The sequence below is a fragment of the Erithacus rubecula genome (genome assembly GCF_903797595.1).
Source record: "Erithacus rubecula genome assembly, chromosome: 8".
Lineage (NCBI taxonomy): Eukaryota > Metazoa > Chordata > Aves > Passeriformes > Muscicapidae > Erithacus > Erithacus rubecula.
In genome coordinates, this window is record NC_136659.1 from 15,575,647 (window position 1) to 15,598,916 (window position 23,270).

The following is a 23,270-nucleotide window of genomic DNA, read 5'->3' on the forward strand; positions in this document are numbered from 1 at the left end:
ACCCTTTTCGAAGTGGTATTCAGTGCACTGAATTGATTAACTGTTGGGCTTTCAAGGGGAGTTCAGCTTGCTCTTTGAGTAATGTAATTTACCGTATTTACAGGTGCTTCAAGATAAGACATAATAATAATTTGGCAATTCTGAGACGTGTAAGGATGCCAGCCTGTGGCCTGTCTGCTCTAAGGCATTCGCCCTTTTAGGCATGCTCTGGCACGTGCTTTGTTACTCCTGAGGAGTAGATGCGTGGGGGCTGTGATGTGTTGTTTTAATGTGTGTTGCATATTTAATACCCGTGAAAGGATGATAAGATGGTATCAGGACTAGTACGCCGCTCCGAGGGGAGCCTCCCCCGGAGCTACCAATCCCAAACACTGTAGGCCAACCCCGAATCTCCCGAATCTCTCCCGCTCGGGCTGGTTTGATGGCTCGTTCGGGATGCGATGCCGGGCAGCGGCAGCCGGCGCACACGGGGCTGTTCCCGGGGCTCTGCCGTCCCTCGGCGCTGCCCGCCGGGCTGCCGGCAGTGCTCCCTGCTCCAGCTCCGAACTCACCGGCCTCGCCCGGAGCAGGGCCGCTCCTCCACCCACCGACACGCGGAGCAGGGGCTGCCCCGGGAGCCGGGACCGCGGACGGGGCGCCCGGCACGGCCGCCGCCGCCGGGAAAGCTGCCGCCTCCGCGGGTCCGGCGGGCGCTGAATGGCTGCGCGGCCGGGCCGGGGCGGAGCGCGGGGGCGGCCGCGGTGCCGGCGCGGCCCCGTCCCCAAACAGCGCCGAAAGGAGCGGGGGGCGGCGCCGGGGCAGCCGCCGCCGCCGCCGCGCCGTGCCGGCCCTCGCGGAGCCGGCCCCGCGCCATGGAGATCGAGGCGGCCGGCGGCGCGCAGGTGAGAGCGGCGCGCGGCGCGGGCAGGCCCGGCCGTGAGGGCGAGGGGCGGGGCGGCCGTCACGAGCCGCGGAGCACGTGGCGCCGGCCCGCCCCCCGGAACGTGCTGAGTCACGGTAGGGGCGGGGCCGCGCCGCCCGGGGGCCGGGCCGGGCCGGGCCGGGGTCACCGAGGGCCGCCCGCAGCCGCCGCCCGCAGCCTGGGGAGCGCGGGGAGGGCCGGGCAGGGCGAGGGGCCGGAGCCGCCCCCGAGGGAGCGGCCGGGGAGGCGCCGGCTCCGGAGGGGCTGCCCGAGCCGGGCGCAGCCTGGAGTCTCTGCCCCCGGCGGGCCCGAGCGCTGGCGCTTCGCTCTCGGGTGAGTTACCGCCGCTTGCCGCTGCCCGGGCCCGCTCCGGGCTCTGGCACAACCACGCGCTGTCCCGGGCGGCTCCGGGCTCGCCGCGGGTCCGGATCGGCCCCGCAGCCGCGGAGCCCAGGCGGGCTGGCCCGGTAGCTGCCCTCGGGAGCCCCCGGCAGCGCTCGGCGCTCGGGCGCACGGAGCCGGGCCGGCTCTGCCGGGCCAGCGGCTCTGCCGTGGTCCTGCTTTGGGCTCACGTGCTGCGGAGCCGCTTCTCTCGGAGCCTGGGCGGCTTCACCACTGTTGTGTTGCGAACTAGTTGCTCAAGAGCTGCCTGAATAACTGAAAACATAATTGAACTCCGTTATAAATTTATATAATTGTGCTTTTCTTGGGAGTTTGAATAGAAACGTATCCTTATCAACAAAATGCTAGGTTTAAGGAAGTAATGCTTAAAGCTTGTTCTGGAGCTGATTTAATTCTTTTCATACTGCAAAATTAAGACTCAAGTGTTCTGATGCTCTTCTGATGTGTGTTGGTACAATATATGCTATGCAGTAGAGTTTCTTCTAACATTATCTATGCCTTGGGATGTATAAGTGGGTACTTCCTACAGGTGCCATCCCTCCAGCAGTATGGGATGTACTTTTTTCTGTTCTTTGGATATGTCCTCTCGAGTCTTGGGCTGTTCATAGCACTGCTTGGCCCATCTGTTTCTCTAGCCATGACCTCCACCTTGCCTCCTCGGTTTGTTGGCAAATACTGAGACAGAAATCACTGTCTTGGCCTGTAAGCACCCTGTGAGTTTGGTTCTGCCTATATTATCCAGGCACTTCTGGTCTCATTCCTCAGGTACTCTTAACAGACCAATTCCTTAAGAAGTGATTTTGTACCTTCTTCCCCAATTCATTGTGACTTCCAGAAACCTCGCTTTTGTTACTCATCTGCCTGCTTTGTCAAACCCTCTCTACTAAGCCACCTGTTGCACTTTTCCTATCTGAGCTCAGCAGCTGCTGATTTCTCCTGCAGACCTAGCACGAAAAGGCAGTGTGTTTTGTAGATAGCAACTTATCATCATCTTTGACATATAGTCCAAAATGTTTTCATTAAATGTAAAATTCACATACCTTGTACCATAAAACATTCACTCAGAATGAGCAAGGGGGAACACGATCTGCATTTAGCCCCTCAGATTTTGCAAGCCAACAGATGGGAAGGGTGTTCTTAGTATCTTTGTGCCTAGTAGCAATAGTTATAGCAGTAAAGGTGAGTGTGTAGGGGTTGATCAAGCTTCTGAACCAGAATGCAAAACCTCCACTTTCATCTACATGCTTCTGGGGGAGTTAGGAGGGCTATCATCTGCAGTATTCCTGTAAAAAGCATTCCCTTCTTGTGCCTTCCTGCCTGGAAGGAGGATGCTCCCCTGTGCATTGCCTACATGGACCTCAAACCATCCAAGAAAAAAGATTGCAGTGGAACAAGTGGTCCGAGTGTCAAGTCACACTTGAGAAGGCAGGACTTAGTAGCTTTTCTCTTCAGTAAATGTGAAATTTTTGAAAAGGTTTCCTGTAATCATGTAAAAAAATTCAACAAACCACTTAATTTTTAAATTTTGACCCTCACAACAAGAGGGCAAAAAGAATCCCCTTTCCAACACAAATAATGAAGCTGTGGGTTGCACTAGATTAGAAGTAAGACTAATTGTCACGAAATAGCAAAACCAAGCAGACAAATAAGTGAGTATGTGCACATTCAGGACTGGCAGCAAGTCAGCTTTTTCAGTTATTTTTCTTTTCTTTTTCAATTTTTTTTTTTTAATATTCTTGATAATGAGATTTAATAACCTTATTGAATAGGAATATCTGATCAATATATCTGTATATATATATATATATTCATGTATCTGTGTGAATAAAAATAAGAAATGTCCCTATTTCTGAATATATTGATATCTACTAAAATGGAGGACAAGTTTGGAGGAAGTAGATGAAAGTGTATCACAAGCACTTCCTTAAGTAAAAATGCATTTATTTTTACATTCCCAGTAGTTCTGTGCTCACCTTGATATCCAGCTATATTGGCAGAGCTTTCTTTCCTTCAAAACTGACAAAAGAATATTTTTCAGTTAAACTAATGTTAGGTATAATGCAGTGTAGCATGTTTGGCTGAAATGAATGTAGCCTAGCAGGAGCTGATCTTGTCAATTCATTCAGGAGAGCAGCTAATTGGATATTGTTACTAGTGTAGTAAATGTCCATCATATGAACCCTGTTCTGTAGCATGTCTTTAAAATGTGCCAAGAACTTAGAGCTGTATTAGAAACTTAGTTCATTGTCTCAGAAAACCTGACTATCTGTCTTGAAAATAATTTTTAGTACTCAGAGATGGAGGAGAGATTGGCTTTGAAAGTTTATTGGGAAATACTTGAAAGAGATGAAACTGGAATAAAAAAGAACATTCATTGTAGGCAGAAGGCAGCTGGATGTTCTTATGTGCTTTAAAGAAATTGTGATATTTTTATAGGACTGTGTGGGTAGTTAGGAAGGTTTATGTTCATTTCCCACTAATGTTCATGGGCAAGAATAAATTTTAGCTTTCTGTCTCTTACTTTATTCTTTTTTAATTGAAAAAATAGAAATGTTATAATATTGATCCTGAATAAGAATGCCATAGGTTATGTATAAAAACAGGGAAATGGTTGAAAAATATTATTGTATTTATTATTGCACCTGAATACCATTTTGGTTTCTTTTGCTTTCTTTGCCTCTTAAATTTGCAAAGCAGAAAAATACCTGTTTGATTATTACTGCTACTTCTGTGATCCTGACTGAAATGAATGTAGCAATAGCATCTTGAACATACTTATTTTGTTAAAATATGTCACATACCTGTGGAGTCTGCTGGGCTTTGAGAGGTGATGTTGAGGAACACTCAAGAAGTAGAAAGTCCCAGGTGAAGTATTTGTTCTTAGTAAAAGTAATTCATACTATTCCTTACTAGAGTTTTTCATACATAGTTGTAAAATTTTGTTGTATTTGTCCCTTTAGTAGAACTAAGAAAATTCAAAACAGCAAAAGCTGATGGAGTTTGTCTCTGAAAGTTATTGGAATGCAGTAGACTTTATAAGGAGAATGAAAATAATCAATTGCAGGCTCAGAAAAGGGTGAACTTGAGGGAGAAAGAGAAAATACAGAAAGTCCAGATGAAGATGCCAGTAAGTGGTGGTGCCACGTGTACCCATACCTGTAACACTGGGTTTGTGATTCATTGTGAAGAAGAAATTAGGTTGATTTTTGTATCTTGAGCACTGCTTCTTTCTTTTTTTTCCTCTTTGCAATTATAAAGATAAGCTTTAAAATTAATAAACCATTCACTAAATTTAGGCCAATTTGTGCAAGTGTGATGTGTTTCCAATTATTGGCTTGGCTGAGGCCAGTGCCGTACAAGTTCAGGCAGTAACCCATTGGCATGAATTAAATATTAATCCCCTGCTGATTGAGTTGCAGCCAGCAAGAAGTCCTGCAAAGGCTCCAGGTTAATCACCTGGTTAAAGTTTGCTTTGGCCTCCATCTCATTCCAACTCTAAGTAACCTATTATTTTAATGTAGCACATTCCTAGAAAACTTGAAATGGTTTGAAGTCTGTTCAGTTTTCTGATCTAGTTTATTATACCAAAGTTAAACTTTGTGCCACAGAATGCTGCTTTAGGTGAAGGGGAAAGAATATGACACGTTGGTCCGCTCAGTCCTTTTTCAGCAATAAACTGATTTAATTGCTATTGAAAACACTTCATTTGCTACCTCTGCAAGTCTTCCAGTATGACCAATGAGAAGTCACGGAGGAGGAGCTGGAAATCATGACTTTGAATTTGTGTTATGCAAGGATGACTGATATACAGTGAACCACAATGCCCCTCAGAGTTGCTCAACTGCAATTCTTTTATGGCATATCTGTTTCATTAAAGTAAACAATTAAACCAGCGGTAAGAACTGAAGGTGGCAGTGCTATCTGTGCTGGAAACCATGGAAGGCTTATCTGGAACAGATACTGGCAAATGCATTCAATTAAAGATAGGCATTGTGTGCTTATAGCTTTCCTACCCAGTAACTGCTTTCTGTGTGGGCAAAGTAAAGCTAGTGACAGTCACGTATTAATTGGCAGTAGCAAGAATTTAATTGCCTTACAGCACTGAACTTTTTCTAAAGTAAGAGAGCAGTGTTACTGCTCTGTGCAGCACAGTAGTGAAACAGAGTGACACCCACTTTTGTGTTTCTGTGATTTCTACGTACATATTACTTAATTTTTCTTTAAAATAACGAAATAAAAAATATATTTCCCATTGTATTACCTTGTTGTAATATTACTTTAGCTTTACTTTGACATGTATATGCCAACAGTGGCCATTTCAAATGGAAGCAAAGTCTCTCAGAGCAATACATTTAAATTAAGTATTAATTTGGCACCATAGTTTAAATTAAATACTAATTTGGGTAACCAAGCAATCTGTAACAACTTCTATTACAGATAAAAGTGTTTAATTATTTGAGTGCTTTGGAGAGGAGCATTTGTCCTTATCCTATGAAGAATCTTATGTTTTCTGTCTTTTGCTATTTTGAATTCTAGGTGAAATATTTTCTGTGTTTTCTTGAAGTGACACATTGATTTTTCAATGTTATTTATCAATACATTGGCTTTGTATTTGTTTCTTAATTTATATGTTAATATACACTTCAAAATTTAAAGTACTTAGATGTTTTGACATGTTGTTCTGGACATCTTGGAAAGCTATTAGGAGATAATAAGAGTGTTAAATCAAAGTTAAGTTAGCATTGTCCTACCAGCAGTGTATAAGTGCTGCTCAATAGTATATTATTAAACCCTAGCACAAGTTTGATACAGCTGTAGTAGAATATAGAAATATTAGAAATAATACTTATTTCTGAGTAAAATACTTAGGTGGCTGCAATTTGTGCACTGTCGATGCAGTTGAAGTCTTTTGATTATGTCAGTTCAGATTTCTGATTTGGGCCTGATTAGCTGCAGTTTTTATACAGGGAAGAAGAAATATAAACCAGTTTTTGTTTAGCAAAGTTATTTGAAAGGTACTGTAAATGACTATTAATGTTTTCTGTCTTTAAATGTAAACAAAACCATTTCACAAGGTATGTCTGTTCATGTGGATGCTGTTGCAGTACTGAGGGAATTGAAACCACTCAATTTTGTACATGACTTACAGTCACACTTTTAGCCTAATTTCTTCAGTATTATTATTAGCAATCTAGTTAAAAAACAGAAGAGAAAGGGAAAGAAAGTTCCTTTAAGATTGAAGTTGCAGCAACAACGTTATGTAAGATCAGTTTGAAACCATCTCTTTAAAACCTTTTAAGGAAGTATCTTCTGTATGGCTATGAAATGTAAAGATACCAACTTTTCCCTCCTTGCTCCCACTTCTGTCTTGTAGTTTCAAAGTTTTATTGCTGTTTGCTGTATTGATTTTACATGCTGTCTCTTGTAAGTACAACAAAAATTTCACTCCTGGAGACAGCTTGCGAAACAAAGTTTGCATGCTTGGGAAATTGACTCAGAAGGAGCTTGGTTGATAGCGTGCCTGTAAGAGGAGGTTTATTTTACGATTAAGGGTGTGTCTATTTGCTATGTTTGAAAATTAATACCTAGAAAATGTTAAAGCAGTGACTTTTCAACAGCTAAGTTACGTGAAAAGTTGCTGTGACTTTTGATTTGCTTCCTTCTCAGGTCAAAGAGCCATGATAAAAAGATCATGTGGGTTTTAGTTTGTTTGAAACCTTGTGGTGAAATAAGTATCTTCCTACTTATTGCTGTAATTAGAGTGGAAAAATTCCTGTGCTGCTCGGGCTCCCCATTGGGAGATCCCCATTCAGAACTCCCGGGCAGCACGTGGTTGGTGCAGGACTGGCACTGGGAATGCTGCTTGTTCCCATGTGAGAGGGCCAGTTTCAATGTCTGCTCTGCAGCTGCTGCCTGGGCAGGGGCTCCTCATCATTTCTTCTTCCTGCCTTCAGGAGCTGTTTGCTTGAGTTACGTGCTGTTGGGTAAGAAGACTGAATTTTGTTCTAAATCAGGGTATTTCCCGTTGCATTGCGTGCGGTTATGTGACCAGATGACCTGTTCCACAATCAGCTGGGTAGCAGAACAATGGACAAGAGAGGATGGCAGGGATGAGTGGGTGGCTCTGAAGGCTGGTGCAGCTCAGCTCAGAAGGGTAAGGTTTTCAGATGCTTCCTGGCTGGAAGGAGAACATGGAGACTGTAGCAGCAGAGGTCATCCAAGACCTGTCAGTGTAGGTGTTCCACCCCAGTTTGTGACACTAATGCTTCACTTCACCACTATCACAGCAGGAGTCACTGATGTCTCACCAGTGCAGATAATAAAGGCAAGGAGTGTCCTTGGTACGAGTGTACTGCAGAACCTGGTGCAATCTGCTGTGAATTACTTGACATGGGATGCATGGACATGTTTTTTATTCTAGGACACAGAATTATATTCACACTTGGCTTTGTTTCTGTTGTGGATGAGTCTTGAGCAGATCTGTGTCAGCTGAGGAATTTCTAGAAGACTGTCACAGATATTTATAAAATAAATCAAAACTGAGTAAACTTTAGAAGCAAGTAGGATTTAAGATGCCAAAAGGTGCAAAAAGAAGCAAGTCAGTAAAAAAGCATAATATGAGAACCACAATTCATATTTGCATCTAAATCGTGATTTCTGACAGCTGGTCTTCCAAATTATTTAAATTTAGTTATTTGGCAGTGGAATGCACATCATATTAATGTGCCTTATAGCTTTGTAACAGCTATAACAGCTTGTAACAGAGAATTAAAGCACAGTGACTTCTGATACTGTGCTATTTTGGTTTTAGTATTTGAACTATAATGTTATCAGGTTAATTCTTCAACTAGTATAAATTGTTGTGACTCAGTGAAATAATGTAGTACCATGGAATGTTTTCTGGCTTGATTTGTAATCCTTTATCATTGACCACTTCAGGAGTCTAGTCTGCAGGTGACCACTCTTGGGGTCTTTGCTCAGCTGACAGCTATGCATACATCTCTAGACATTATTCATCTCTCAGAGTTTCTTTTTGTTGGTAAAGTGAAGAGTGGAAGCCACTTAAATAATAAAGCTGTTAATGGAGTGCTTCAGATTATTCTGAAATAGTGTCATTGTGGTCAGACCCATAGAAGTATTTTAAATTGAAAATGAAGCTTGGGGTGAGAGTTTTTGAGAAAATGGGCTACTGTATATCCAAGGGAACAGACGTGGAAGAAGGTCTGAGGAAAATGGTGGGCAGTGGAGGCTCTTGATTTGGATGGAAGGACAGTTACTTGTGGTTGAACTTTGCAGTTTTCTTGCTCTTTTGAAGATACTAAGCATTACTTTGGCAAGAGGTATAAAACCTTTTACCTGCTCTGGTTTATGCCTTGGAAGATGAGTTAGATCCTTTTGCTTTCAGAATTTATAAATTGAAAAGTGAGGGCTGAAATGCCCCACACTGACAAAGCTTTAGTTTTCTACCCAGTTATTGTTCACTTTCTCAGTGGCTTTACATTTTTGAAGCAAAAGCTGTCATTGTGGACAGAAATAGGATGTATGTAGATGCCTGACTTGTTGGCCCTTATTGAGCTTTCTGATTTAGTTGTTTAAATTTGCAGGACCTTCATGTGAAAGAGATTTCTGAAGCCTTTGTGGGGCCTGATGATTTCTAGAGGCTTGCTTTTTATAGGTAAACGTGTGGATTACAAGTGCTTAAGAAAATGAGTTAAATCTACCCTTGCTTTGTTCTATGGAAGGCTAACTCATGTATCTTGGTGTGGCTAGAGAAAGGGAAAAGCTGTATGAACTCCTTTCATGCAAATTGAATAGAGATTTCTGTCATGCTCTATGTAAATTTAGGCAGAGTGTTCTTGGTCAACAGTGCAAAGTTGAATGGTATTATTATTGACTGAAGTATGTCACTAGTGAAGGCTGTTCACAGTGTCAAATTAAGTTCAAAGTGCCATTTAACCATGAATTACTCTTTTGGAAAGATATTGCTGGCACAGCTAAAACATGCCCCTCTGGGTATCCCTTTCTCAAATCTGTTATGATTCTGTACTGCCCAATGGTGAGCAGTTGAATAGAAATGTATTTTTGGCCTCTTTTCTGGGTTTAGTTTCTTTTCCCCTTGCAGAAACTAAATAGTAAGTGTGTTAGAGGCTGAACACTCAAAAGAACCCCTGATGCTGCTTGTTTAGTGAGAGTTGTGCACTGACTGAATTCCCAGCAGTGTCTAGATGGATTGTATATGTGAAAAGGAACATGTTAATTGCAGGACTGACTCAGGATGGTATTTAACACCTGTGCCCCATAGACTGCAGTGGGGACTGTGTACCTGTGTACTCTGCCAGATGGGGGCACATCTGGAGCAAACACTGGTTCTGCAATATAACCCTATTCTTAAGCTTTTAGTCTTAAGATAGTACCCTGCCTGATGAGGTGTTCATATGGAATTTCCTTGATGCAGCCACAGTAGCTGTCAGTGTTTCTGAAAGAGGACTGCTGGGTATGTGCTAGCAGGACACTGGGTGAACCTCATTGCTTTCTAACTCACCCAGGCACTCCAGTTGCTTGCCACTGCAGTTTGGTCACTAGCAGCACTAACAAAGTAAGTTGCTTGTGAGATGAGTGAGGTGGAGGCTGACAAGACATGCCTCCCGTGGTGTAGGCAGTGTGCACATCCAGGTTTGGTGCAGCTGTAATGACATACAGGTGCTGACCCTGTCACTTGCCCAGCCATCAGCAAAACAACAGCTGGAAATGGGCATTTTAAACTAAGATGTCAATGTGGTGCAGTATGGACCCTCAAACACACAGTTTTCATGTTTGGTTTGAAACATGCTTTTCCAAAAGGTGTGAAATCAAAATAATAGGTTATAACCTGAGATTTATACAACTTAATGTTATTTGCAGTTTCTTAGGTTATTTTTCCTGTTCCTATGTTCATTTTGCTTCCTGATTTTTTGATTGGTCAAAATAATGTGCTGTAATTTGACTGGATCATGTTTCCCAGATGACTGAGCCACTATTATAAACAAATCCTCTTGTGTATAAAGTAGTGAGTATCCTGTGGCAATGTCTGCAGAGTACATGTTTGGCTGGGTACGGCACAATAGCTTGAAGACAATAATTTAACAGGCAACTGTTTTTCAAATACTATAGGTTCAATATTGAAAGTGAAGTGGGATGCAAAGGCTTTTGTATTCCAGTGATTAAAAGATCAGCAGTATTTTTCTTATATTATTTGTTTACATATAGGGAATTCCTTTTGTTGTTGTATAAATTATAAAATTCAAGAAATGCCTGTTTCATTATGATGCTGTTTTAACTTTGGAAGGAAAAAAACCAACCCAAACACAAATAAAGCCATTAAAGCCATATTTAATTTCAGGAAGAGATGGTCTGAGATGGCTGCTGTTTGAATACCTTTCCAAATGGAGTTATGTGGTGCAGTACATGGTGATTAGACAACAGCTGGAAAGTCAGCCACAGCAGAATCACTCACTTGTTGGGGCTGCAGAGCAGAATTTTGGTGATGTATCAAGTGAAATCAAATAGACAGACTAGCCCACTCTAATGAAAACAATCCCATATTTTTGCCAGCCTCCCAAGTTCATTGTGCAAGTTGTGTAATAGGATGTAACTTGAATACATATTAACTTTTTGTGCTTATTGACTTAATTTTGTAATGCTGCTGATGCAAGATAAAGAAATAGCAAGTCCATAACTCTGTTAAGCTGAAAGAGAGATTCAGAACTAGAGTGTAAGGGACTGCAACACTACTGGCCAAATATACTGTGGAAAAGTGAAAGTTGGATTAGCATGATATAATTAAGACTGAAAAGGGAAAAACCCATTGAACTAAAACAGCAAAGCTCTGAAAACATATGTGGCTCATTGCTTTAGAAACAGATGCTTCAGAAAGCACTTTGGGATGTCAGGAGTTTTAGGACTAAGTTTGAAGAAGTGGGATGACAGCCATGGCCATTTTTAGCTTGTTCTGAGCAGCCATGGTAGCACTTGTAAATATGGGCATAATTCAGTTTATTCAAGAAAAATTCAGTGTCATCAGTTCGCCATGTTAGACCATACTCTTTTTCTTTATGACTAAGGCAGAAATAAATTTGGAACAGATAAAATGCATGATAGATCTAGTACTGGACAAAGAAAATATGTACTAATATCAAACTTAAGATTTTGCTTTCTGTAAGCCATGCAAACGAGACAATGGATTTTTTTTTTTTTTTTTTAAGTACGTTGAGGTGGGATCAGTCCAGACCCCATTCAGTCGCTGGAAACCAACACTTGATATTAAGCTCACACTATTTTAAACCTAGCATATAAAATATGCATTGATTAAACAATTTAGAGAAGCACAGCTGCTTCTGGAGTGTCTGAGATAGATCACAAAACAGTCTTCTGCAGAAAGATCTGCAGCACTGGGCAAGAATTCCCTGATCTGTTGTACCATAAATGGTCATCTCAGAGCAGCCCAGATGTGCTGGGAAAAGGACACAAGTCCATGTTTCTGACTATGGATGATGAGATTGAGCCAGAGAGGAGAGTATTGCTCCTGCTGCTGTGCCCCAGGCTGGGAGTGCTGAGAGGCACTTGCACATGTCCAGTGTTCTAAGGAGTGTCAGGGAGGTGGGGACTGATTGATTTTGCAGAAAAAGAAGACTTGCCAGAGTGAAGAAGTAAACTGTTCTGTGTTCTTCCTTTTCCTCATCCTTGCTGTGTTTCTGATGAAGGTGTTTTTCTTTACTTGCTTTGGTCTTGCTTTATTGTTAGCATTAGAATTTTACAGGTTTTGGAACTGAAATAAAGTTAGTACATTAATGACCATAAGCAGCCTTCAACAGCTGTTTTTTATTGCAGTTACATTCTTACTCATTTAATGTTCTTTAGGCTTAAAGAAAGTTGTCTTTTCACTATACAGGGTGTATTTTTTACAAGGTATATATGAGGTATGTTTTTTTCCCTGGCAGTTTGGAAAGCTTGGGATTTTTTTTATTTTTAAACACATGGGATGTGTTCAAGAAAACCATCATGTTGAGAGCTGTACATAATTTAGACTTAACTTTTGTTGACACCATTCCTGGAAGATGACATTTCAGCTAAAATACATAAATAATCCACTTCTCAGAGAAGTTGTTTCTGGAGTGAGGGTTGAGAGACTGGGGGAGTACTACCCAGAATTGTACTTCCAGCCAGGCAGAACCTATCCCAGTCTTTGTCAGAGTAATGCCCTTAGACAAGGCTTGTAGTGAAGCTTGCTTAAGAATGCTGAACAATCCAGCCAAGGAATTTTTCAACTAATCTAATTTATAGGTGTAGATCCTGACAACTTGACATTTATTAAGAGAGCTTGTTGTAATAAATTGGGAGGTACAGTCTGAAATATGTGATGTATGTTAGAAGAAAATAGTAATTTGCATATATAGACTTAACATTTCAGGAACTGGCTCTGTTGGGCAGAAGAATGTCCCAAGATGCACGCTCAGCGTGGACAGCATTCAACAGGTTTATTTATACATACAGGGAGTGAAAATTCTTTTGCAATATCACTTCTTTCAAGCTAGGGCTTTTCAACCCTTTGTGAGTCCTTTCCTAGGTAAGTTAGCCTGCCAGGGCTTTAAGTGTGTTTTGTGGCTCAGGCATCCAAAGACTTTAGGACCAGGAAGAGCAAATGGGCATAAAGAAAGAGAAACAGGCTGGTGTAGTCAAAACATACTGGCTTAGTGTCAATACAGTCACACCAGTGTTAGGTGACACAGGTATTAAAAGACAGAAAAAAGACATCCCCTTGCATCCATCCAAGCTCCTGGTTTCCTCCCAGATTTCTTAGAAGGTCTTGGTGAAAAATACTGGACAGCAGACAGCTCTGCAGGGCAGCTGGGGATTTGACCTTGTATATTCACAAAGCACAGGCTGCTCTCATGTGGCTTTGTGTGACAGCTGTCTGTTCTGTCACACTTCCAAACCTGAATTCAGATGTTTGAAATTGCTGTTGTACCCCTCTGCCCACCAGTGTAAGTCACTTCTGTCATCCCCTTTTTAAAAATAACTGAGAAGAATGGGGAAAAGTTAGGGTGTTGGGCTAACTTTATCTGCTTTCTGTGCCTTCTCTTAAGCATAAGGATTATGTGTCCAGAATTTTTTTCTGTAACTGTAAGCTGTAATCAAGTAACTTACCTTGAAAAAGATTTAGAAAACCAAGCAGTAGTTACAGAGATGCTAGAGATCATCTGACAGCCTTCAATTATTTAAAAGTAATTCTTAAAAACTACTTGAACAAAAGCAGTTCCTCCAGAGGATAATGAAGTGAAAACCTTCAGCTGTTGCTTCCACTGTGCTTTTTTTTAAGTGGTAGGATGCTTCCAGCTCCTCTGGTACTTGCCATATTACTTGATGGCCTTTTCATTCTGGCCTTGAAGTGTCTCAGGTCCTTGAGCCTGTCTCACTTCCAAGATGGTTTTTTTTATTAAAGCAGAAGTGTAAGGTACATGTTTTACATGTAAGGTCAATGTTTTCTTCATTCCCTTCACTTTCTGGTAAACAGGTAAGAACTGAGGGATACTTTGCCCTGTCTCTTTCTGTGAGTAAGCTCTAGGAATGCTTTCCTGCTCCTCATGTGGTGCTGGCCTGAGCTCCCTGCTGGATGCAATAGCCATTGATTCTGTTGCTCTTCTGTTGACTCATGCTGGCATGTGAAATCATCTCTTTGTGGGGTTAGGTGTTAACAGATCATGGGAAAGGAAAACAAATCCTTGTCTGGTGAGAGATTCTACTTGTGTTATCTCAATTTATGGTGCAAAAGCCATGACTTTTGAAGTAAATGCACAAACCTCACAACATGCTCTGTTTCCAGAGGATAGGTTACAGTGGGTTGAAGGTGCTGAGATTCTCTGCTGACACTTGGACTGCTGGATGTTTTCATTCTAGCAAGCCTCCCTGTAAATGGCTTATTGTTCAAACACCACCAGAACCAGTTAGATAAACCAGACAGGGATGAAACAAAAGATTAGCATTTTGTTTAAAGCACGGAAGTCAGTCTATGAAAGTAACATGAAAACGGGGTCTCTTTCCTTTGTTTACCCTTCTGCAAATGTTTGCTTAGGAGCAATAAGAGTTAATTGTCAAACTTTACAATGTAGTTGGAGATTTTCTCATAAAATGTATAACAGACTCTGCCCAGATGGCAAATGCTGATATGTAAATCTAAAACATGAAAATTTCCATTGGGGGCCAGATGGTGGCTTAATGTGAATTGTTTAACATTTATGTTTATCTTATTAAAAGTGCCTTTATATGTCCAAACTAAGCTATCAATGTGGTTGGAAGAGCATATCTCTAAATGAACAGAAAAATCAAACCATCAGTACAAGGCACCTCCTGCTTTCATGGATCATGGGAAAGCAAAAATGTCTTCTATTGAGGGAAGTTGTTTCTCTGTCTTCGAAATTGGGAAGAAAATCAAACCAAAATCAACCAAAATCAAATCTCTGTCTGCTTGTGAAAATCTTAAACCCATACCATTTCCTCCAAAGCTGGATGACAGTAATGCACTGTAAAATCCCATAATGTGTTTGCCCCTGGCCTTGGCGTTGGTGCTCAGAGGGAATGAGCTGAGCTCCAGGCAAGGGGGAAGCACCATGGCTGCAATCCCTCCTGGGCACAGGCTGGGCTCTTCCTGCACAGCCTCCAGGCGCTGCCAAACCCATCATTTCCTCTGATGCAATCCCAGCAGTTGCACAACGGAGGAAAGAACAAGTGGGCGCTTGTGGAGGCAGTCACATGAGGCTGTGCCTTTGCAGAAACTGTGTCTGATAGTCAGGGAAGTGGTCAGCCTGCCTCTGAAGGGCAGCAGCCAGCCAGGGTCAGATGGGCTTTCACAGGACTCCGGGTGCACGTGTTCAGCTGAGCTGCCAGCCTGTGCTCCCTTGTCCCTCCAAACGAGTCTTTGACACCAGCACATCGTGTTGAGGCATCTAAAAACAGCAGGTCGCTCTGGCACAGGAGAGGAGAACACCTTTTAATAGCTGTAGCTTTAACACTCCAGCCATGGAGTACACAGTTACTTAGGGGATGCTTTCACAGTAGAAGGGGAAAACTGCTTCAGTGATGAACCTGAAGTTGAATGCCTGTGTGGGTAGCTCTGTGTGTGTGTGTGCTGGTGTTCAACAAGGCAGGGAAATAGAGGAAGACTGCAGGGAGGCTAAAGGAACAAAATTGCAAAATGTTTGCTTTAGGCTGCAAGTGTTTTTTTAAGAGTTCTTTGCCATTACCTCGTGCTTGTGGTTGTGATTCATTCCTCAGTGAATCACTGGTCAATGTTGACTCCCTTAACTTTGACCTCAGGCTTTGGTCTAATGACCAGAATACTTTTTTTTTTTTAAAAAAGGAAAGTATTACTAAAAGCATTGGCTGAAATTAGAGATAAGTGTTAAGTGGCAGGTTAATATTTAAATCAGTGTGCTGTTAGATACTACATATCAGCATATTGACCAGAAGAACACTCCCTCCATATAGCCCATTTATGTGAAGAGTAATTAGTTGAATTGTTATTCAAAATTAAGACTAATATTGCTGTATTTATTTTTTTATGTGCAACTTTTCAAACTGAAAATAAGAGGGCTCTTTTACACTTACATGGTGGTAACAAGAACAAAACAACCCATCCTTTTGGTTTCAAGTGTCACTAGCACAACTAAATAAAATTTAAAGGACTCCCAACAAGGGTAGAGCGTGACTGGCAAAGCTCAACTCTCTGCCAGAGATAAGACACTGACCTAAATATGGTCCCTTGAAAAATGGTGACAGGAGCCAATCAGTGTTGTTATATTTGTCAAACAACAGCTCAAGATCCTGACAATCTTGATAAGTATGCAAGCATATTAATTCAGAAAAGAATCCTGAACTGGCTGCTGCACCCACAAAGAGGCAGTGCTGTACAGCCACAGCATTTTCTTTGGTCAGCTGGTGTCTTTGGAGACATCCCACAAAGGAGGCAGTGCCCAAAGCTACTCACTTTGATAATTAATATTGCCATTAGAAAGGCTGAAAGGTGTAATAGCTGAGTCTTAAGGTTTTTACTAAGGCTACATGGATTTTCTTCTTAGGGAAAATGTGTTCTGCCTTCTGTAGCTCTGTAACTACAGAAAGAAAAACTTGATTTCATGATTTAACCTGAAACTGATCACCAGTTCTGATATTTTTGTGCATTATACACACACTTGCACAAAAAAAAAAAATCTTTTGAGTCACATTTTTAATGGTGCTTTGTAAATGAAAAATTCAAATGTGAGCTCTAAAATTCAGATCCTGCATTTTTATCCAGAACATATTGCAAATGCTCAGAGAGACTAGGAAACACTTTTGGATCTGCTGCAGAAGGAGACACTGAGCAGCTGGTAAACTACTGGCCCTTAATGAAGCTATACCATATTGCAGTATCTCAAATTACTGCAGAACTTAATTAGTTCGTTTTACCCTGCCAGTCTGGAGAGACCAAACATTGTCTTGGGCAGCCACTGTAATGATTTCAGCTTCTTCATTGCTGGCCATTAAAGCTGCATTTGGTCTCTCCCAGCAAGGTGTATTAAATATGTTTTAGATTTGGAAGTGCCTGCATTGTGTTACACAAAGATATTTTACGTAACTACTTAATTTTAGTAAAAATTCACTTTTTAAATTACCAGTAGAAGTCGTTCATGCCCTGTGGAATGAGGACACTGAATTGGTTTGTTCAGATGTGGACTGGGCCTAAAGCTTTTTGCCATAGCTGTTGTATAGATGTAATCATTCTGAATGGCAGCATGAGCTGGCATTCAGGTTGCTTTGCTTCTCTATTTGAAAATAACCTTCAGAGAGGAGGAAATGTTTGAATTTGATGTGATGGCAAAAAAATGTATCTTGGGTGTAGATCTGCTGGGTGAATCAGGAAGGTTCTGTTTAAATAAAATGCAGTGTTTGGTGTATTGCTTGTAGTGTGTTAATCTGATGAGGATGCCCAACACTGAACATTATTTTTACAGGCTGCCCCTAAAGGGTAATTTTAAGCATAATGAAACATGATGTAAAGTCAAAAACTTCCAGGCACCAGCTAAATGGTTGGCATTTACCCCTCTGAAAAATGTGGCTAGCAAGTATTAAAATTCTCTATTAGCAGACATACAAATTGATAAATCTCAAGTGTTAGGTTTACTTCATAGAAGAAAATACTCTTGACTTCAGCCCTAAAAATGTTGACTATTTGAACAAGAAAAAACTAAAACAAAAGAATCCTCCAATCCCCTTTCCCTTCTCTCCCCCAATAAAAAACCCTGATGCAATAAATTAAAAGTAATTGTAGCCAAAAATTAAGCAATTGCTTTTTCCTAAATAGCAGAATTCCTTTTGGACCCTGTGATTAACCAGGGGCCAACTCATTAACAGTATTTGAGACCCTGCAACCACTGTTTATACTCAGCTGCTCCAAACCAGCCACATTTAGAACATCAACACAGACTAAGCTTTAAATTGCATGTTTTTACTAATAGTCTTAATAATTGTCTTTAGTGCTAGTGATGATGTGTCACTTGGTGTCTTTGAAACCAGATTCTCTTCAAGCTCTGAAGCCCTGTTCTGCTGATCTTTAAGATGAATACCATCTTTAAGATGAATTAATATTATAAAATACATTTTGCAGTATGGCTATTATAGTTACTTCAGGAAACCTCCATCATGTTTTTAGTCAGCTTTTGCAGTTTTACAAGAATGTGTGGAAAAAAATCTACATGGTCAAACTTTTCAATTTCTCTCTTTTCTCCTAAAAATTATTTGTGACAAATCCATTCTGTATCTTCATGTTTTCTATGAGACAAGTCAAAAAAGAAGAACATATTTATCCTCTGGCTAGTTTTTGTATTTCCTTACCAATTGTAATAAATTCTTGGTTTCTGTGAGCCTGTGTGTGGGCCACAGGAACCAAACCACCAGATCACACACTTCAGAAAGGTCACATAGAGCCATATTTTATTTTTGGTAGGACATATTTTATTATTTTGTAGGACTAAGAGAATAAACTTCAGTTACATGAGTCTACCCATTTGAAACAGAGATTAAAAGCTTTGCTGTTGCTCTAAACCAGTTCTGCTGGGGAGAAACTTGCTTAAAAGAAGCATTTCTGTTGCAGGATATGAACTTGATCGACATCCTTTGGAGGCAAGATATAGACCTTGGGGCCAGACGTGAAGTTTTTGATTCTAGTCAGCGACAGAAGGAGTATGAACTCGAGAAACAGAAGAAACTTGAAAAGGAAAGACAGGAGCAGCTCAAAAAAGAGCAGGAGGAAGCCTTGCTGGCTCAGCTGGAGTTAGACGAAGAGACAGGAGAATTTGTTCCAGTGGAGCCAGCTCAGGGCATTCAGTCAGAAAATACTGAGCCACCCGTTGCTTTCTCCCAGGTAAACTGCAGTGCTTTGGGTGTGTGTAACCCTGTTGCCATTCACAGGAAGGCATCATGCCAATGGCTGCCTAAAATGAATGTGCATGTGTTGCTGTACTGGAAGATCTTCATCACTCAAAGATGCAGTAACCTTTTTTCATTACTCTCCTATTTAGCCCACAGAGCCTTCAAAACCAGAAGCAGAGGCCTTGTCCTTTGATGACTGCATGCAGCTCTTGGCAGAAGCCTTCCCGTTTATAGATGAGCATGAGGTAAAAATGCACAATTCAGTGGTTTCATGGGTGGTCTTTCACAGGGTCAGTCTCATGTTTTCTGTGATTAAGCATTGGACTAATTTGTGATCCTGAGTTTTTTCCTCAAGCTGGCTCCAGCTGGCATAAAGCAGTGAGTAGGCTTTCAGCCTATTTTTATATTATTTCATTATATTAAAAAAAAAAGCTTTTCCTTAAGAAATACATGTTTATTCTGCAGAAATGGTAGATCTCCAAAAACTAGATTTTTGCTTTGGAAAATGCACATCTGGTTTTTTGAGTGCGTTTTTTAGTTATCATTGCTTCAGCTTTTTAATTTTTGTTCAAACCCTTCAGGCTTTTTCAGCTGCATTTCAGTCACTGGTTCCTGCTCAGGTCAATAGCAACCCAGCCTTTGTTTCCTCTGATCAAACTCAGCCACCTGAATCCCCTGATCTAGTACAGCCCACTGATGCAGAGAACATGCAGAACATAGAGCAAGTTTGGGAAGAATTACTGTCCCTTGCAGAGTTACAGGTTAGTATGATAAGCACCTGAAGAACAAAGCATGATGTTTTTGAAGGACTGTAGTATTTTGGAGAAGGCAGTGCAATAGCATCTGAACAGATGGTGATTATGACTCAGTTTCTACACCTGTAGAGGGCTTATAACTCAATATAGGCTTTAGTTTTTTCAAAAAGAGTATCTTGAAAAACATGTGGCAAGAATTAAATTAGTTGTTTATGTATAAGCCTTAATGAAACACTTTTCATTAAGGAACTTAGAACTTCCTCACGTTTAGCAAGTCACTTCCTCACTTTAGCAAGTTTGCCTCTGTGTGCAACTTGATGCAGCTTGATCATTGTTAAAATTCAGCTGCTCAGAAATTGCCACTTCTGACTCATGAATCTAGTGCAGGAATGGTTTTCACAAGTGTTACTGTAAATGTTGGGGGGCTTTTTTGGCAGTATCTGATTGTGTAAATATGATGATTTTTTCATTCAACTTTTATCTAAGGAAAAGGTTTTTTAAAACTGATAATAGAATATATATTTAGGTACACAAAAGTCAGGTGTATTTATATGAATGCTGTTCAAATATATTCAGTAAGAACAACTTGTGTAATGTACATGAACTGGATATTTCAAAGGAACAAGAAAATCACTTTGCTAATACAGAGAATATGTAGGGATTTTTATCCCATGTTTATATTTCTATTTTCCTTATATCTTACTCTAAAATTGCATAAATTTATTTTCAAATATATTACTGTAGAATGTCATCATGCTTTGCAGCATTCTGCTACTCTACTTTATGCTATTAATGCAAGAGATGATTGCTTGGTGGAGTGCCCATAAATCTGAATCATATTTCAAAACACTAAAGTGAAAGGAGCTGAATTTTTCCTGCCACTCTCCCTTTTCCCTTAATCTTTTTATATTTTTTTATATTCTTCTATATTATTATAGTTTTCTATCCTGATTGCTGTGTTAGGCCTAAACATAAGTAACAAGGATAATTGGCTGTGAAGGGGCAGCAGTGATGGTGAAAATACATTAAGAAACCAAACCAAAATAATCTACTGCAGTAATTCTGAATAGTAGTTAAATAATTTTGTGGAAAAAAAAGATAATTAAAATGAGGGCACTGCCTTATACAAATTATGTTTAGAGAAATGGAAAAAGAGCTCTCACATTGAAAATCTTAGCTTAAGCCATGGACAACCTCTAGTTAAGTAATTCTTAGGGGACAGCAGGCCTGCTTATTTCAGCTTCAGTTAGGCAACTGCCACCCCATTGGAAAGGTGTTCTTGTAGCCAGTGAAAGAAAGCCCATCAGTGGAGCAGTCTGATGCTCACTCTGGTGTTAGCCAGCTGAACTAACGTGTGTTTGCCAGGCTCCATGTTAGCACTCTTCTTACTTCACCAGGAATTACACTGCTGTGTGATGAACAGCACCTTCATTCAGTACATTCTAGAAGAATTTTGGTTTTGAGGAACTGTGACATGGAAGTAATAGTGCTACAAGTAATTGTTTGGTGTACATGCTCATGAAGTCTCATTCAGGACTTACACATTTCTGCACTCATGCCATTCCTAGCAGTGGTGTTTGTGAGGAGTGCAGACCTGGCAGCTCCAGGATCCCCATTAGCAATTACCAGAACAGGAGGGCTCAATGTAGTTTCCATAACACACTGGAATGGGTGTCTTCAGCATCTTGCTCTTAACCCCTAGAGCCTCTGCTCTCTTCCTCTAAACTTTGTCCAGAACAAGTTGTATTGTGCTCTTGCTTTGGTCTCTGTCTTCCCCGATTCCCTCTTTATAGCACAGGGCTGCTGTAGTCATCTAGACTACAGTGGTGTTATAAAACCCCTTTGTGTCCATGTTGATAGCTATTTAATGCTTTTGGGTTGTAGAAAAGGGTTTTATCAATTGGAGATGTGCTGCTCAGCTTCTTCTCCCTTGCATTCCCCATCTAGGTCCTGAACATTGAAAATGATAACCTGGCTGAGGTGAGCACAGTCACGAGCCCTGAAGCCAAGCCAGCAGAGATGCACAACAGCTACAATTACTGCAGCTCATTACCCATGCAGAAAAAAGACGTTGACTGCAGTCCAGATTTCCTGGACGGTATGGAGTGCTCCTTCTCCGGCATTTTGCCACCAGAAGACACCAGCCAGCTGAGTGTGAACTCTTTAAATGACACATCCCCTTCAAACCCTGATTTCTGTGAGGATTTTTACACCACGTTTATTGATACAAAGGTGAACGGTGATGCAGCAGCAACGAACACAATCAGTCAGTCCCTGGCAGACATTCTAAGTGAACCTATTGATCTTTCTGACTTTGCACTGTGTAAAGCTTTTAATGGCTCAGGGACCAGAGCAGAATGTACGGATTCCGACTCTGGTATTTCACTGAATGCAAGTTCCAGCGTTGCATCGCCGGAACACTCTGTGGAATCATCTGCCTATGCAGATAAGACTTTGGGTTGCAGTGATTCTGAAGTGGAGGACACGGATAGTGCTCCTGGAAGTCTGCTGCAGTGCAGTGCTGGCGTGTACTCTTTGCACCTCGAGGATCAAGTGTTTTCTTCCTTAGGGCCAAGCACTCAAACGCCAAGTTTGCCTTGTACAGCCACACCAAAGAAAGAACCCCCTCCTGCTCCTGTCCAGCCCAAAGCTCCCTTCACAAAAGATAAACCTCCAGGCCGCCTTGAAGCTCATCTCACAAGAGATGAGCAAAGAGCAAGAGCTCTGCAGATCCCTTTTCCCGTTGAAAAAATCATCAACCTCCCTGTTGCGGACTTCAGTGAAATGATGTCTAAGGAGCAGTTCAATGAAGCCCAGCTGACACTTATTCGAGATATACGCAGGAGAGGCAAGAACAAAGTGGCTGCTCAAAATTGCCGTAAAAGAAAACTGGAAAATATAGTAGAACTGGAGCATGATTTGAGTAACCTAAAAGATGAGAAAGAGAAATTGCTTAAGGAAAAAGGAGAGCATGACAGGAGTCTTCATGAAATGAAAAAACAATTCACCAGCTTGTACCTCGAGGTCTTCAGCATGCTACGTGATGAAGATGGAAAGCCTTACTCTCCTAGTGAATATTCACTGCAGCAAACTAGAGATGGCAATGTCTTTCTTGTTCCTAAGACTAGGAAGTCAGGGACTAAACTTTGAAGGGCAGTACAGCTGGCTCCTGTTCTCTGAGTTACTATTTTTGTATCATTATCATGATAGCTTTTACTGTGAGGTGGAATGCAAAATTAAGTAATATTTGTCAAGTAAGTCTATGCAATGATAATTTTAAAGTTGCTAATTAGTTTACGGAAGATGCGAGTTGAAAATTAATCACATACTGCAGATGAACATACACAAAATTTTTAATCTGACTTTGTAACAGATATTTCCTTCTTATAGCACCACTTTGACTAGTTTCCACATCTATGTAAATATTTAAATATGCCATATTTATATACTGTTCCTATCTATTGTTATATTCATAGATTTATTTGATATATATAAATAAAAATGATTTTAGCCTTCTAAATATAATTTCTTGCAAGACCAAGGATGGCTTCTGATATTTTTTTATAAATATGCAATATTGTTCCCCATTTTTCTTACACATTATACTTGCTTTATATTTAATATATTAATGTTGTATAAAAGTTGACACTCAGTGTTTGATTTTGCTTTATCGGCTCATTAAACTTTTTAAACTCTACTTCATACACATTTATATCCCTAAAGAAGAGAAATCCTTGCTAGTTTTCCAAGGCTAAGTTTTCGTGTATCTA

The 23,270-nt window shown here is 40.9% G+C and overlaps 1 protein-coding gene across 3 annotated transcripts; it reads left to right on the forward strand.

The window, feature by feature from the left end:
* Positions 1-1,006: 1,006 nt before the first annotated feature.
* On the forward strand, positions 1,007-22,821 carry NFE2L2 (NFE2 like bZIP transcription factor 2). Of its 3 annotated transcripts, XM_079310344.1 has the most exons (6): positions 1,007-1,234; positions 4,368-4,430; positions 18,468-18,737; positions 18,895-18,990; positions 19,327-19,506; positions 21,448-22,821. In XM_079310344.1, exons 2-6 carry the CDS (start codon positions 4,419-4,421, stop codon positions 22,648-22,650), a joined length of 1,761 nt encoding a protein of 586 aa, XP_079166470.1. In that variant the 5' UTR covers positions 1,007-1,234; positions 4,368-4,418; the 3' UTR covers positions 22,651-22,821. The 3 variants fall into 3 exon arrangements, with proteins under 3 accessions (XP_079166470.1, XP_079166471.1, XP_079166472.1); XM_079310345.1 differs by lacking the exon at positions 4,368-4,430; XM_079310346.1 differs by lacking the exons at positions 1,007-1,234; positions 4,368-4,430; positions 19,327-19,506 and adding an exon at positions 7,288-7,457.
* The last annotated feature ends 449 nt before the right edge of the window (positions 22,822-23,270 follow it).

Bases quoted from the DNA above. Each gene is read 5' to 3' on its own strand.
- NFE2L2 (XM_079310344.1), top strand. The intron at 18,738-18,894 runs GTAAACTGCAGT...TCTCCTATTTAG, and splicing joins CACCCGTTGCTTTCTCCCAG to CCCACAGAGCCTTCAAAACC. The intron at 18,991-19,326 runs GTAAAAATGCAC...CAAACCCTTCAG, and splicing joins CGTTTATAGATGAGCATGAG to GCTTTTTCAGCTGCATTTCA.